Source organism: Callorhinus ursinus, unplaced genomic scaffold, assembly GCF_003265705.2.
Source record: "Callorhinus ursinus isolate GAN/ISIS: 27379988/994484 unplaced genomic scaffold, GSC_fseal_2.0 scaffold92, whole genome shotgun sequence".
Classification (NCBI taxonomy): Eukaryota; Metazoa; Chordata; class Mammalia; order Carnivora; family Otariidae; genus Callorhinus; species Callorhinus ursinus.
In genome coordinates, this window is record NW_027397154.1 from 1,177,195 (window position 1) to 1,192,372 (window position 15,178).

Genomic DNA, 15,178 nt, shown 5'->3' on the forward strand with positions numbered 1-15,178 from the left:
TCTTTATCCTTTCATCCGCCAGTAGACACTGATGTTGTTTCCATGTTTTGGCTGTTGTAGATAATGCTGTAGTGAACACGAGGGTACAGATCCTGTTTGTGTTTCCATTTTCTTTAGGTAAATACCCAGAGATGGAATTGCTGGGTAATATGGTGGTTCTTTGAGGAATCTCCATGAACTTCTTCATAGTAGATGTACCAATTTACATTCCCACCAATAGTGCACAAGGGTTAGCTTTTCTCCACATCCCCCCAACACTTATTTCTTGTTTTTTTGACAGTAGCCATTCTAGCAAGTGTGAGATGATATTATGGTTTTGATTTGCATTTCTGTGATGATTCTTGATGTTGATCCCCCTTTTTCACATAGCTGTTGGCCATTTGTATGTCTTCTTTGACATATTCAGATACCGTGCCCATTAATCGGATCGTTTGTTTTGTTGATACTGGGTTATATGAGTTCTTTATATATTTTGATATTAACCTCATATGATTTACAATTACTTGGTCATTCTGTAGTTTGCCTTTTCATTTTGTTGGTGGTTTCCTTTGCTGTACAAAAGCTTTTTAGTTTAAGGTAGTCTCACTTGTTTATTTTTTTTTAAAGATTTTATTTATTTAATTGACAGAGCGTGAGAGGGAACACAAGCAGGGGGAGAGGAAGGGAGAGAAGCAGGCTTCTGGCCGAGCAGGGAGTCCGATGGGGGCTCGATCCCAGGACCCTGGGATCATGACCTGAGCCGAAGGCAGTCGCTTAACCAACTGAGCCACCCAGGCGCCCCTCACTTGTTTATTTTTAAATGCTTTTGCCTCCCTTGTTTCTGGTGTCAAACCCAAAAATCATGACCAACACTGACATCAAGGAACTTACCTGCTGCGTTCTCTTCTAGGAACTTCATAGTTTCAGGTCTTACCTTTCAAGTCTGTGATCCCTTTTGAGGTGATTTTTGTGTGTGGTGTATGATAGGAGTTCAATTTGATTTTTTTGCATGTGGCTGTCCACTTTCCTCACCATTTATTGAAGAGACCGCCAGTTCTCCTTCGTATGTTCTTGGCTCCTTGGTCATAAATTAATTGACCGTTTGTGCTTGTGTTTATTTCTGGGTTCTCTCTTATGTTCTCTTCATATGTGTGTGTGTTATTATGCCAGGACCATACTATTTTGATTACTGTAGCTTCATAGTATAGCTTGAAATCAGGAAGTGTGGTTCCTCCAGCTTTTTTATTCTTTTTCTATTGCTTTGATCTTTTGTAATTCCACACAAATTTTGGGCTTGTTTGTTCTATTTCTATGAAAATGCCAGTGGAATTTTGACAGGCATTGCACTGAATCTGTAGATTGCTTTGGATAGCATGGACATTTTAACAGTACTCTTCCAGCCCTTTAACATGGATTATCTTTCCGTTAATGGTGCCTTCTTCAGTTTCTTTTATCAGTTTTTAGTGTGCAGGTCTTTCACCTTTTTGGTTAAATTTGTTCCTATGTATTTTATTCTTTCTGCTGCTATTGAGAATGAGATTGTTTTCTTAATTTCTCTTTCTGATAGTTCATTACTAGTGTATAGAAATGCAACTGATTTTTATATTTTGATTTTTTTATCCTTCAACTCCTGAATTTATTAGGTCTAACAATTTTTGTGGAGTATTTAGGGTTTTCTAAATGTAGTATCATGTCAAATATCCCAGTAACAATTAAAAAAAAAAACCAATCAGAATTAAATGTAGTATCATATCATTTGCAAATAGAGACAGTTTTACTTCTTCCTTTCCAGTTTGGATACTTTTTATGTCTTGCCTAATTGCTCTGGCTAGGACTTTTAGTTCCATGTTGAATTAAAGTAGTGAGAGTGAGGGGCGCCTGGGTGGCTCAGACGGTTAAGCGTCTGCCTTCGGCTCAGGTCATGATCCCTGGGTCCTGGGATCGAGTCCCGCATCGGGCTCCCTGCTCCTTGGGGGCCTGCTTCTCCCTCTGTCTCTCTCTATCATGAATAAATAAATAAAAATCTTTAAAAAAAAATTAAAAAAAATAAAAAAGTAGTGAGAGTGGACATCTTTGTCTTGTTCCTGATCTTAGAGGAAAGCTTTCAGTCTTTTACCACTGAGTGTGTTGTTAGCTGTGTGCTTCTCATAGACAGCCTTTATTATGTTGAGGTACATTCCTTTATGCCCACCTTGTTGAGAGTTTTTATCATGAATGGATGTGGAGTTTTGTCACATGCTTTTTCTGCATCTGCTGAGATGATCATATCATTTGTGTCCTTTGTTTTAGTTATTGTGGCATATCACATTGATTGTTTTTGCAGATGTTAGACCATATTTATCCGTGGAAAAAATCCCCACTTGATCTTGGTGTATGTTCCTTTTAATGTATCTTCTTCTTTGTTTTGCTTATAGTTTGCTGAGGGTATTTGCATCTCTGTTCATGAGGAATATTGGCCTGCAGTTTTGTTTTCTTTTAGTGTCCTGCTGCGGCTCTTTATTCTGTTCTCCTGATCTGTCCTGTCTGTTTCTGTGCCCTTACCATACTGTTCTGTTTACTACAGCTTTGTAGTATTTCTTGAAATCTGGAACTATGATGCATCCAGCTTTGTTCCTCTTTCTCAAGATTGCTTTGGCTATTCAGTATTTTATGGTTCCATACAACCTTTAGGATTATTTGTTCTAGGTCTGTGAAAAATGTTGTTGGTATTTTTTTACATTTATTTATTCATTTATTTAAGCAATCTCTACACCCAATGTGGGGCTCAAATTCACAACCCAAGATCAAGAGTAGCAGGCCCTTGCAACTAGGCCAGCCAGGTGCTCCACGTTGTTGGTACTTTGATGGGGATTGCATTGAGTCTGTAGAATGCATTGGCTAATATGGACATTTTAACATTAATTCTTCTAGTGCATGAGCATGGACTATCATTCCCTTTGTGTCAACTTCGGTTTCTTTTACCGGTGTCTTACAGTTTTTGGAGTGTAGGTCTCTCACCTCCTTGGTTAAATTTAATCCTAGTTATTTTATTCTTTTTGGTGCAGTTGTGTATAGACTTATTTTCTTTCTGTTTCTGCTACTTAGTGTATAGAAACATAGCTGATTTCTGTGTATTGATTTTTTATTTATTTATTTATTTGACAGAGAGACACAGCGAGAGCGGGAACACAAGCAGGGGGAGTGGGAGCGGGAGAAGCAGGCTTCCCGCCAAGCAGGGAGCCCGACGTGGGGCTCGATCCCAGGACCCCGGGACCATGACCTGAGCCACCCAGGCGCCCCTGTGTATTGATTTTCTATCCTGCAACTTTACTAAAGTCTTTTTTTGCTTCCAGTAATTTTTTGGTGGAATCTTTATGGTTTTCTATGTGCAGTAGTGTGTCATCTGCAAATATGGACAGTTAACTTCTTCCTTACCAGTTTGGATGCCTTTTCCCTTTTTTTTCCATGTCTGGTGTTTTGGTTAGGACTTCTAGTATTAGAAACTGGAGAGAGTGGGCATCCTTGTCTTGTGCCTGATCTTCGAAGAATTAGTTTATTCTTCTTCTGGTTCCTTGAGGTGTAAAGTTGTATTGTTTGAGATCTTTCTTATTTCTTAATGTAGACCATTATCACTATGAACTTCCCTCTTGTAACTGCTTTCCCTATATTCCCTAATTTTGATGGATTGTATTTCCATTTTCATTTGCCTCAAGATTTTTTTTTCTTTTTGATTTCTTCATTGGCCCATTGTTGTCCAGTAGCATGTTTTCTAATCTCCACATATTTGTGAATGAATTTTCCAGTTTTCTTCCTGTAGTTGAATTCTACTTTAATACCACTGTGGTTGAGAAATATGCTTGATATGATTTCAGTCTTCTTAAATTTATCAAGATTTGTTTTATGATCTAACATTTGATCTGTCTTGGATAACGTTCCATGTGTACTTGAGAAGAATGTGTATTCTGTTGCTTTTGGATGGAATGTTCTGTATAAGTCTAAGTGTGTTTAATTAGAAGCCCACCCCTTGAGCCATACCTATGAAGCCATACCTATGAAGATAAGTTAATAGGCCTGTTTCATGGAGAGACTGGGCATTTCTGTCTCCTGCCTATGAGCCGCTGAATGGGGGGGCAGGTAGCTGGTTAAAAACTGTTTCTCTCTTTGTTACAGTCCCTTAATAAACTGGTGAATGGGGGCGCCTGGGTGGCTCAGTCATTAAGCGTCTGCCTTCGGCTCAGGTCATGATCCCGGGGTCCTGGGATCAAACCCCGCATCGGGCTCCCTGCTTCGCGGGAAGCCTGCTTCTCCCTTTCCCACTCCCCCTGCTTGTGTTCCGTCTCTCACTGTCTCTTTGTCAAATAAAATCTTAATAAATAAATAAATATAAACTGGTGAATGTAAGTGCCTGAGTTCTGAGAACCGCTCTTGCATATCAATCAGATGCGAGGAGGAGGGTCATGGGAGCCCCTGGTTTGTAGCCAAATAGGGCAGAAGTTGTGAGTAATGTAGGGACCTAGTATTTGTTGTGATTAGCATCTGGAGTGGAGGTGGGGCCAGTCTGGTGGGACTGAGCCCTTCACCTGTGGGATCTGATGCTGTCTCTAGGTCGGTAGTATCAGAATTGAGTTAAATTGTAAGACACCCAGCTGGTGTCGCAGAGAATTGCTTGGTGTGGGGTAAAACCCACATTTGGTGACCAGAAGTGTCAGAAGTACAGTGTTCTGTGTAAAAATAAAGGAGACATGCAGGAAAGAAACTCACAGTAGGAAAGAACTGGTTTTGGGGCGCCTGGGTGGCTCAGTCGTTAAGCGTCTGCCTTCGGCTCAGGTCATGATCCCGGGGTCCTGGAATCGAGCCCCGCATCGGGCTCCCTGCTCGGCGGGAAGCCTGCTTCTTGCTCGCCCACTCCCCCTGCTTGTGTTCCCTCTCTCGCTGTGTCTCTCTGTCAAATAAATAAATAAAATCTTTTTTAAAAATAAATAAATAAATAAAGGAAAGAACTGGGTTTTTTTTTCTTTTCTTTTTGTTTGTCTTTTGTTTTCTACATAAGAAGGAAAAAACTGGGTTGTTTTCCTAAACAGGAACATAAAACGCACTTTATATTATATATTATGTATATAATATTATGAATAATTTTCTAGTTAGGCCAACTAATGTGCATTTTTTTTATTTTTTTATTTTTTACAAAAACTTGATTAAGGGGCGCCTGGGTGGCTCAGTTTGTTAAGTGTCTGCCTTTGGTTCAGATCGTGTGGGATCCCTACTCAGCGGGAAGCCTGCTTCTCCCTCTCCCTCTGCTTGTTTCCTCTCTCGCTGTGTCTCTCTCTGTCAAATAAATAAATAAAATCTTTAAAAAAAAAAAAAAGTTCCTCAACGAATGAAGACATACTACAGAAATTCTCTAGACTCTTCCAATAAGACCTATGCCATGATTGTCACCACGTGACAAGAGTCTCCAAATCTAGAAGAAAGAAAAATCTTTCTTGATAAAAGGATAAAGTTTTGACAGCTCTTTCAGTCCCTTATAGGAACATTAATATGCTTTTCTCCAAACTTAGAAATTCCCAATAGATAAAACGTAATTCAAATTAATAAAATACGACTTACCTTTTGTTAACCTAGGGACTTGAACTTCCTTTGATTTTCAGGTTCTCTTCACCTTATTTGTTTGCCAAACAGGACAGATTTTAGGATACTGGTATGTTCATTAAAGTCTGGATTCTGCCAGAAATCCCCGTATCCTCTCTTTGACAAGGTGCTGCGCAAGCCCCTGGTTTGACTCAGCAGCTGTCTGGGAAATTTAGAAGAAGACATCTTAGTGGTTTCATTATTTGGGGCTTGGGGCCAAGATTAGAGATGACAAGATTTGAGAATAAGGTAATAAATGCCTGAAGTCAAGACATGGTTATAGATAGCATTTAAGATAAATATCATAACCATTAACAATCATTAGGAATGCTCGCTTTTTCTATTTTTTCTTAAATATTTGTATACTTTTTCTCCCATTTGATGGTGGGTTTGCCTGTTTGAATTTGATATCTGCATTGCATTCAAATGATAAATGATTAAAACTAATAAATTACCAAAGAGAGAGAAAGCTGGCCACAAATCCTGAATGGGTTGCATTTATAAATAGAACATTATGAAAGGCAGATTACTTTCTTTTGATAAGAAAAGCACAAGGGTTTTTCATTTACACACATATACATAGAAATAGTAGTCTCATTTTGCAGCTTCAGCCACTGGTCAGAAGTAAACATCTGTCACAGAAACTTATTGTTTAGCTTACTTTATGTTGTGGCAGTTCTGTATCTGAAATGGTTACTTTCATTCCTACAGATTTTCTCCTGAGTGGTTTGAACTATTAGTGTCACACATGCAATGAATACCTTGGAAAATGGCTAGGAGTGTTCAGAATCAATACAAACTGAGAGCCACATTCTCTCTCCGTTGACTACTCTGCACAGCTCACATGGAACATGAGAGAGAGAGAGAGTCCCATGCTACTATCACCAACAAGGAAGTCAGTGGTCATGCCTAAAATTAGAATGAAAATCAGACATGGCCAAGAACTAGGAAAAGGATTTCTCACATGATTGTACTATTCATAGCAGTACCACAGACCTGGACATCAGCATTGCAGAATTAGGGTGAAGTTGTTTTTGTTAGAGAATCGGTCAGGAGTTGATGGGAGGTGCAATCAAGGGGGCTTGTGTTTCATTTGGTAGGTTGAGGACTACAACTCCACTGGTGACCCTGGATTTTTTTGTAGTTTTGTGTGTTCGCTCTCCTCAGGGTGCCCAGGATTGCCCTCCCTGACCGCTGTCCGTCACCTGCTTGCTGACCCTCAGGGAAGCAGGGTGAAATGTGGGGTTTGCTTCCATTCCTGTTATCGCTAAATGGAACCTTTTATGTTCTCAATTTAATTTGCTTGGGTAAATCTTGAATCTAATAAAATGTAGACCAAATTTTCTCTCATACAGAATGCTTGGTTCTAGACACAGTTGTTTTCTTACCCTATTTGACTTTGATTCATGATGAAGAAATACAGTTTTTAGTTGGATTTAAAAAATTCGTATCTCTGGGGCGCCCGGGTGGCTCAGTCGGTTAAGCGTCTGCCTTCGGCTCAGGTCATGATTCCGGGGTTCTGGGATCAAGTCCTGCATCAGGCTCCCTGCTCAGCAGGACACCTGCTTCTCCCTCTCCCTCTGCCTGCTCCCCCTGCTGGTGTGTGCTCTCTCTCTCTCTCTCTCTCCCTCTCTCTCAGGTAGGTAGGTAGGTAGATTGATCGATCGATCGATCTTTTTAAAAATTTCATATCTCTGTTCACAGTTATTATTTGGGATTTTTTAAAATGAGAAAAGTGGCTTTTAAATATAAGTAGAACAATCTCATATCGTTGCTTTTCTTCTTTGAAACTGTTTCCCAAACTCCTTGCCAGTGCTTTAAACACCTGGCATGACCTCATTCACAATTTCTGACCTCGTCTGTACTGCTTCAGCCTCCCTTTATTTGCTCTAATTCTCTGGTCCCATTCCAGTTGTGATCTTCTACCAGATAATTTATTTCCTCTGCCCGGTCTCCCTCCGTTTCCCACATTCTGTCATTGCCAAGACCCAGTAACACTTAGAGCTGAACTGAATGTCACCTCCTTAGAAAAGCCTACCCAGTTAAACTCTCTGTTCATCACAATTTAATTATTGGCCTAGCATTTATTATTTTCTGATTTTTTTTTGTTTTCTTAGGTTTTTTTGTGTTTTTTTGTTTGTTTTCTTAGTTTTTCATACCTCCTTATTGTCTGTGTACCTAAGAACAGTGTAAACTGTCTTGTTCACCACTGTCTCTTAGCACTTAGAACAGGGCCTGGAAGGGCATCTGGGTGGCTCAGTTAAGCATCTGCCTTCGGCTCAGGTCATGATTCCAGGGTTCTGGGATCAAGTCCCCCACCGGGCTTCTTGCTCAGCAGGGAGTCTGATTCTCCCTCTCCCTCTTCCCCTCCCCCTGCTTGTGCTCTCTCTCTCTCAAATACATAAATAAAATCTTTAAAAAAAAAACAAAGAAAAGAACAGGACCTGGACTTAGTGAGTGCTCAGTAACTGCTGAATAAATAAATGAATGATCTAGTAGAAGGAACCAGTGTTCAAATTTAAGAACTTCAGGTTCTACAAATAACTTATTTTGGGAGCCTCAATTTTCTCACCTGCAAAATGTGTATTAGTATACCTGCTTGTTACAAAATAGAATAGACTTGTTTTTTAAAAAGCAGTGTGTTGTGATTCATAGGGAAAAGAAATACATCAGCCTTGCCTTATTTACTGGAACTTAATGCCAAAATAAAATCAGAGTAGACTAAGTGAGGCTCTCCGGAAACCCTTATTTCTCTCTTTTTCTTCCTTTCCTTTTTATTTCCTTCCTTTTTTTTTCCCTTTTATGTATTTGTGAAATGTCTTAAGACTGATCTCATACCAAACATTGGAAACACAGACCAGTTAGACAAGTAGAGGAGGTAAGTGTGTAGAGACATTGGGGAATAAAATAAAAAGTAGTCAGTGAGTAGGAGCTGGGCAAGAAACTGAGGTTTTTAATCTTAAATCTCCTTAGTAGCTACTAAAATTAAGGCAAGTCACTTGACTTCATAGAGCATCTGTTCTCCAATCTGTAAACTAGAGCTAACATTTCTTCCCTACTCCATAGGATTGATATAAATGATAATATGTGAAAGTACTTTATAAATCATCAGGACGCCCAGCTGGCTCAGTTGAGGGAGCATGCGACTCTTGATCACAGAGTTGTGGATTCAAGCCCCACATTGGGTGTAGAGCTTACTTAAAAGATTTTTTTAAAAAATAGAGGCGTCAGACTCTTGATTTCGGCTCAGGTCGTGATCTCGGGGTCATGGGATCATGCCCCAAGTCAGGCTCCGCACTCAGTGGGGAATCTGCTTGTCCCTCTCCCTGTGCCTCCTTCTCCTGCTTGCACTCTCTCTCTCTCAAATAAATAAGTAAATAAAATCTTAAATAATAAATTTTGAAAATAATACATACACACATACTATAAATTATTGGCCAAGTATAAAGTAATTATTATGATCAGATCTGAAATTTAGATTCCTTTTGCAAAACTGCTGGAAAATGCTACATGGCTCTTTTTTATGTATAATTCCTAAAAGATAATTCCAAAAATACAGATTCTAAAAATACATGAATGTACTTGATATCCCTTCCCCAAAAAATATGCATTTAAAATTTAAGCCGGGGCGCCTGGGTGGCTTAGTCGTTAAGCGTCTGCCTTCAGCTCAGGTCATGATCCCAGGGTCCTCGGATGGAGCCCCGCATCTGGGAAGCCTGCTTCTCCCTCTCCCACTCCCCCTGCTTGTGTTCTGTCTCTCTCTTTTAAATAAATAAAACCTTTTAAAAAAATAAATAAAATTTAAGCCACTGTTAAATACTTATTTTTTTTGAAGATTTTATTTATTTATTTGACAGAGGGAGAGCAAGCATAAGCCAGGGGAATGGCAGGGAGAGGGAGAGCAAGGAGCCGGAGGCAGGACTTGATCCCAGGACCCTGGGATCATGTCCTGAGCCAAAGGCAGACGCTTAACCGACTGAGCCACCCAGATACCCCAAAACAAATAACTCTTGACAGAGGATCTGTTTTCTGTATTTGACCCACAGGAAGAGATTTCATTGCCTCTGATTATTTTCCATTCTTTTCTGATCACAGCCCAAAGAGCCGATTGATCCAATTAAAGAAAGAGAAGCTGGAATACACTCCAGGAGAGCATGAGTATGGACTGTTCCCAGCCCCCATTCATGTTGGTGAGTACTCAATATATACAATATGTTGCTAAGAAGAAATGGTATTTCTTGAGTTTGGATGAAATGGCTTTGTGTTCTTACTATTTCTGCATCTCCAATGAGGTTGAGCTCTTTCTTTACCATTTAATTTATACTCAGTCTGAAGATTTCTGCAAATTCTTTGCCATCTAGGAGTCAAAATGACATAAATCTTTCTTACTCGAGTTTCAATAATAAAAAACACTGTGTCTGTAGCATTTGATTCCCTGAGTTATGTCATCTAGGAAAACCCAGCTATTCACCACTTCAGTTTCAAACATTTTCCATGTTCAGAAAGAGATGATGTATGGATATGTAATAATCAACAGAAGAGAGCCACTACTTTTCCTGATCATTTATCTGCTTGAAAATTGAGCAAGATTTATCCTTCTATTCATTTTGGGGGGAAATGTCAAGGCTTTGTTTAGCATTGGTATAATAGTGACTTCTGGGATCCTACTGCTGAGCTTACCAGATAAGTAACAGGTACCTGGAAGTCATCCTGGATTCCTCCTGTTCGGACAGAGGCACATCCAGTCCATCCCCCCCAGGTTCTGCTGTTGCCATTCCTGCGGTACATCCCCCTTGTACAGATCCCATTGTCACTCTCATTTGCATCCCACACTTAACTTCAGCTCAGGCTCCTGCAGCAGCCTTCTGACACATGTCCATTTCCATTCCTGCTCCCCTCCATGTCAACTCTCCACACAGAAAAGAAAAAAAAATGACCTTATAACTTAAACTGGATTATACTTAAAACCTGATAGTGTCTTACTGTTAAAGTATAAGCTCCTTACTGTAGCTTTTAAGAATGACCTGGTCCCAGATGCACCTGGGTGGCTCAGTTGGTTAAATGTCCAACTCTTGATTTCGGCTCAGATCATGATCTCAGGTTCCTGGGTTCAAGCCGCTCATCAAGCTCCACACGCAGCAGGGAGTCTGCTTCAGGATTTTCTCTCCCTCTGCCCCTCCCCCCCCAATAAATCTTGAGAGAGAGAGAGAGAATGATCTGGTCCCCAACGACCCACCCTTCCCCGTCATCCCTGTCTCTCTGTTCCCATCTCTCCCTTACCTGCTGTTTGATGTCTTGCTGGTCTTCTCTCAGTCCTAGAACAGACTAAGGCCTTTCCCTCCCACCAGAGTATCCGTATGCTTATTATTCTCGCTGACTAAAAAGCTATTCTTATTCTTCCCATGGTTGGTTTCTTATTCTTTAAGGATGAGCTTAATGTCAATATCCACTTAAATGTCATTTTCTTTAAAATTTTTTCCTGATTGTCCCATCAAAGAGGGTCCCTCCCTTTATATCACAGCACCCTGTTCATTTCTTTCTATAATCCATGACTACTCTGTTTCCTCATTAGTTATCTGTCTCCCTCATTAGATTATAAGCTCCAGGTGCAGGATCATTTGTCTCCCTTATTCTCCTTTGATTTCCTAGTGCCTGGTACATAATAGAACTTTAACAAATACATGTACAAATGAAAGTAAAGGAGGAGAAATCAGGACACCCTATTGAATTGGAGGTGACAGGAGCAGCTTACTTATGTAGTAGATGTAGACCCTGTGCATTATAGTGTTCTCTTTAAACTATGATTCTCTCTATCTTCATGACTGTGGGACTCTTCTCTGTGTTATGATTATTGAATCCCCTTTTTCTCCCCAGAAGACCCAGTACCAGCAGTGTATTTAAAGGAGGAGGCATAGACGACACTTTCTGCAATAAAGATTAGTTTGCTTTAATTATTCTGTACTAGGTGGATGGAGAATGGTTTAACTCCAGCATGAAGTTCCAAGGTTTAGTTCTCTTACCTTAATGAAGCTGAGAGTAAGTTCCACATTCTCTGGGATTACTGCCAAGGTTCTTCTGAATGAGTGTTTTGTTGTTACATTGATGTCATAGCACTGGAAGCAGAGTCTCAGCGGATTTAGCTGTTTCCTAGAATCTGATAATGATAAATAGGCTTAGAAAAGAAGTCATTTAAAAGACCCATTTAATGAAAACATGACCACTTTGGTCTTACTGGTTTTGTCCTGGCTAGGATCTAACTTAAGTCTTAGAATGAAGCTCTAACTTCATTCAAGGGGATGAAGATGTCCGTTCATTCCAAGGAAGATAGGAAGAATAATAGGCCAATATTTCTCTCACATCTCTTGCACAAATAGTGGTTAAGAGGTCAAGAATAAAAATCCCTTAATTTAAATAAAGATTTTATCTCCACATCCCCTTATTAATGTCCCACAAAGACTAATATGTACTCAGTGTCTGCAAAGTGAGAAAATAATGGGAAAACCTGTCCAAGTGTAGTGGGTCTTTTTCCCTGTGAAACAAGGTTAAGATCAGGCTGTTGGAGGACAGATTTTTTTTTTTTTTCTTTTCTGGACAGTGCTGTTTTGTTGTTCAAATAATATTTTATGATTAGGATAGGGTAGTGAGCCAGTAAGTTGTTCTGAACGGGTGATTTCCAGCGTCATATAAGTAAAGAGCATGACTTTGAGTCAGCCAGACTTCGGTTCATCTCTGTCTTTGCTGTATTAGTTATATGAATAAAGTAGTTATAAAAATAGAATAATAATGCATCTTACCACTGATAAGAGTCAGAATCAATAAACGGGAAAATAGTGTTTATTTTTAAATGCTTAACTAAGGAAATCAGGTTTCTTTATCTTATTAGAGAAGTGCATTTCAAATAGAATTTTATTTCTCATGACACTTACCAAAATGTATATTATACCCTTAAATTTATAGTCGATTGATTTTTGATGAGTGCCATGACAGTTGAATGAGGAAAGCATGGTATTTTCAGTAGATGGTTCTGTGATAACTGGATATACACATACAAAAGGTTGAAGTTGGACCCTTGCCTCACACCATTTAAAAAAATTAACATGGATCATCAACCTAAATATAACAGCTAAAACTATAAAACTCTTGAAGAAAACATAGGAAATCTTCATGACCTTGGATTGGGCAATAATTTCTTAGCTATAACACCAAAATCCTGTGCAACAAAAGAAAAAAACACAAATTGAACTTGGTCAATATTTAAAACTTTTGTGCTTCAAAAAACACCATTAAGAAAATGAAAAAACAATGCACAGAATGGGAGAAATATTTGCAAATTATGTATCAAGAGACTTGTATCCAAAAACCCATACATATAAAGAACCGTTGAGAATCAATATTAAAAAGACAACACGATTTTTTAAGTGGGTAAATTATTTGAATAGACACTTCTCCAAAAGAGATATACACATGGCCAATAAACATGTGAAAAGATGCTCAACATCATTAGTCGTTGGGTAAATGGAAATCAAAACCATAATGAGATACCACCTCACACTCACTAGGATGGCTTTAATTAAAGAATTGATGCATAATGTGAAGAAATTGAAAACCTCATGCATTGTTGGTGGGAATATAAAGTGGTATAACCCTCTTTGGAAGACATTTTGGCAGTTCCTCAAAAAATTAAACATATAGTTAGCATATGACCCAGCAATTCTGCTGCTAGGTATCTAACCAATAGAATTGAAAGCACATTTCCACACAAAAATTTATACAGAAATGTTCATAGCAGCAATATTCATAATAGCCAACAGGTGGAAGCAACCCAAATTTCCCACAGTGGATAAATGGATTAACAAAATGTGGTCTGTGCATACAATGGGATGTTCTTTGGCAATAACAAGAAATAAGGTACTGCAGGTCTCCTGGATGGCTCAGTTGGTTAAGCTTCTGCCTTCAGCTCAGGTCATGATCCCAGAGTCCTGGGATGGAGTCCCAAGTTGGGCTACCTGCTCAGCGGAGAGCCTGCTTCTCCCTCTCCCTCTCCTACACCCCCTGCTTTCTCTCTCTCTCTCAAATAAATAAAATCTTTAAAAAAGAAAGAAAGAAAAGAAATGAGGTACTGAGACAGGTTACAGCATGGATGAAGTGTGAAAACATTACGCTGTATAAAAGGGGATAGTCACAAAATGCCATGTGCTTTATGATTCCTTTTTTTTCCTTTTTAAGATTTATTTTTTAAGTACTCTCCATCCCCAGTGCGGGGGCTCAAGCTCATGATCCTGAGATCAAGAGTCACATGCTCCGTTGACTGAGCCAGCCAAGGACCCCAAAATCTGGATTTTTTTTTAAATTAGGTCCCCACCTTTCTCATTTTAATAGAGAGGGGATTTTTTTTAATAGATTTTATTTGTGACAACATTATATTTGATGTATTATTTTTTAAATAAGCTCTGTGCCCAATGTGGGGCTTAATCTCAAGACCCTGAGATCAAGAGTCAAACGCTGTACTGACTTTGCCAGCCAGGCGCTCCTGTAGAGATTTATTTTAAGGGTCACACTGTCGTGGCAACTGGCAAGTCCAAAATCTACAGGGCAGGCAGGCAGCGTGGAGACCCAGGGGAGGGTTGATTTCACAGCTCAAGGAGTCGGAGGGCAGTCTACTGATAGAATTCCCTGTGGAGGTCAGTCTTTTTTCTTACTAAGAGCTTCAGCTGTTTGAATGAATCCCACCCACATTATGGAGGGTATTCTGCTTGATTCACAGTCCAGTGATTTAAATGTTAATTTCATCTAACAGTTACCTTCACGGACACATCTAGAATAACGTTTGACCAACTATCTGTGGACACAGAAAATTAACCATCACCAGAACTCCATGTACTAAAACCCACTGCATAGTATACTTAAAAAGAATGTATTTTATGGTATGTGAGTTATGCCTCAGAAAAGCTATTATCTTGAAAGTGTAGTTATGTTGTTTTAATCAGGCCTATATTAATCAAAATTATAGTGATACACAATGCAAAAGAAAAATTGTAATGCTTTGAGTCTTATGGTCACAGGTAATTTTTATTTAAATTCAGTTAATTAACATATAATATATTATTAGTTTCAGAGGTAGAGGTCAGTGATTCATCAGTCTTATCACTCAGTGCTCATTACATTATGTGCCTTCCTTAATGTCCATCACCCAGCTACCCCATCCCTCACAGGTACTTTTAAATGTGAATTGGAACACTTTTTTATGGAGTAAGGGGATAGGTTCAATAAAAGAACTTTAAACATGAAAAAATATATAATATTAAGACAAAAGCCTCTGGAATAAGTGGAATAGAGATAATGTTCAAAGACAGGAAATTGTTTAAATTCCTAAATGTTAAAGAAGAGAATATTCCTTTTTTAATGAATAATGGTAAGTATTGAATCTTTATAGTATGCAGATTCATCATTTTAAAATGACAAAACTATATATTACATCATTTGTAGGGGCGGGGCGCCTGGCTGGCTCAGTCTGTAGAGCATGGGACTCTTTTTTTAAGATTTTATTTATTTATTTGACAGAGAGAGACACAGCGAGAGAGGGAACACAAGC

At 39.0% G+C, this 15,178-nt stretch overlaps 1 protein-coding gene across 5 annotated transcripts in view; it reads left to right on the forward strand.

The window, feature by feature from the left end:
- ASH1L (ASH1 like histone lysine methyltransferase) overlaps positions 1-15,178 on the forward strand; it is a 196,858-nt gene that overhangs the window by 122,489 nt on the left and 59,191 nt on the right. For all 5 annotated transcript variants that reach the window (XM_073888529.1, XM_025858965.2, XM_073888532.1 and 2 more), the window contains one exon: positions 9,682-9,776. In XM_073888529.1, coding sequence (XP_073744630.1) covers positions 9,682-9,776 — 95 coding nt within the window. The remainder of the gene's footprint in view (positions 1-9,681; positions 9,777-15,178) is intronic.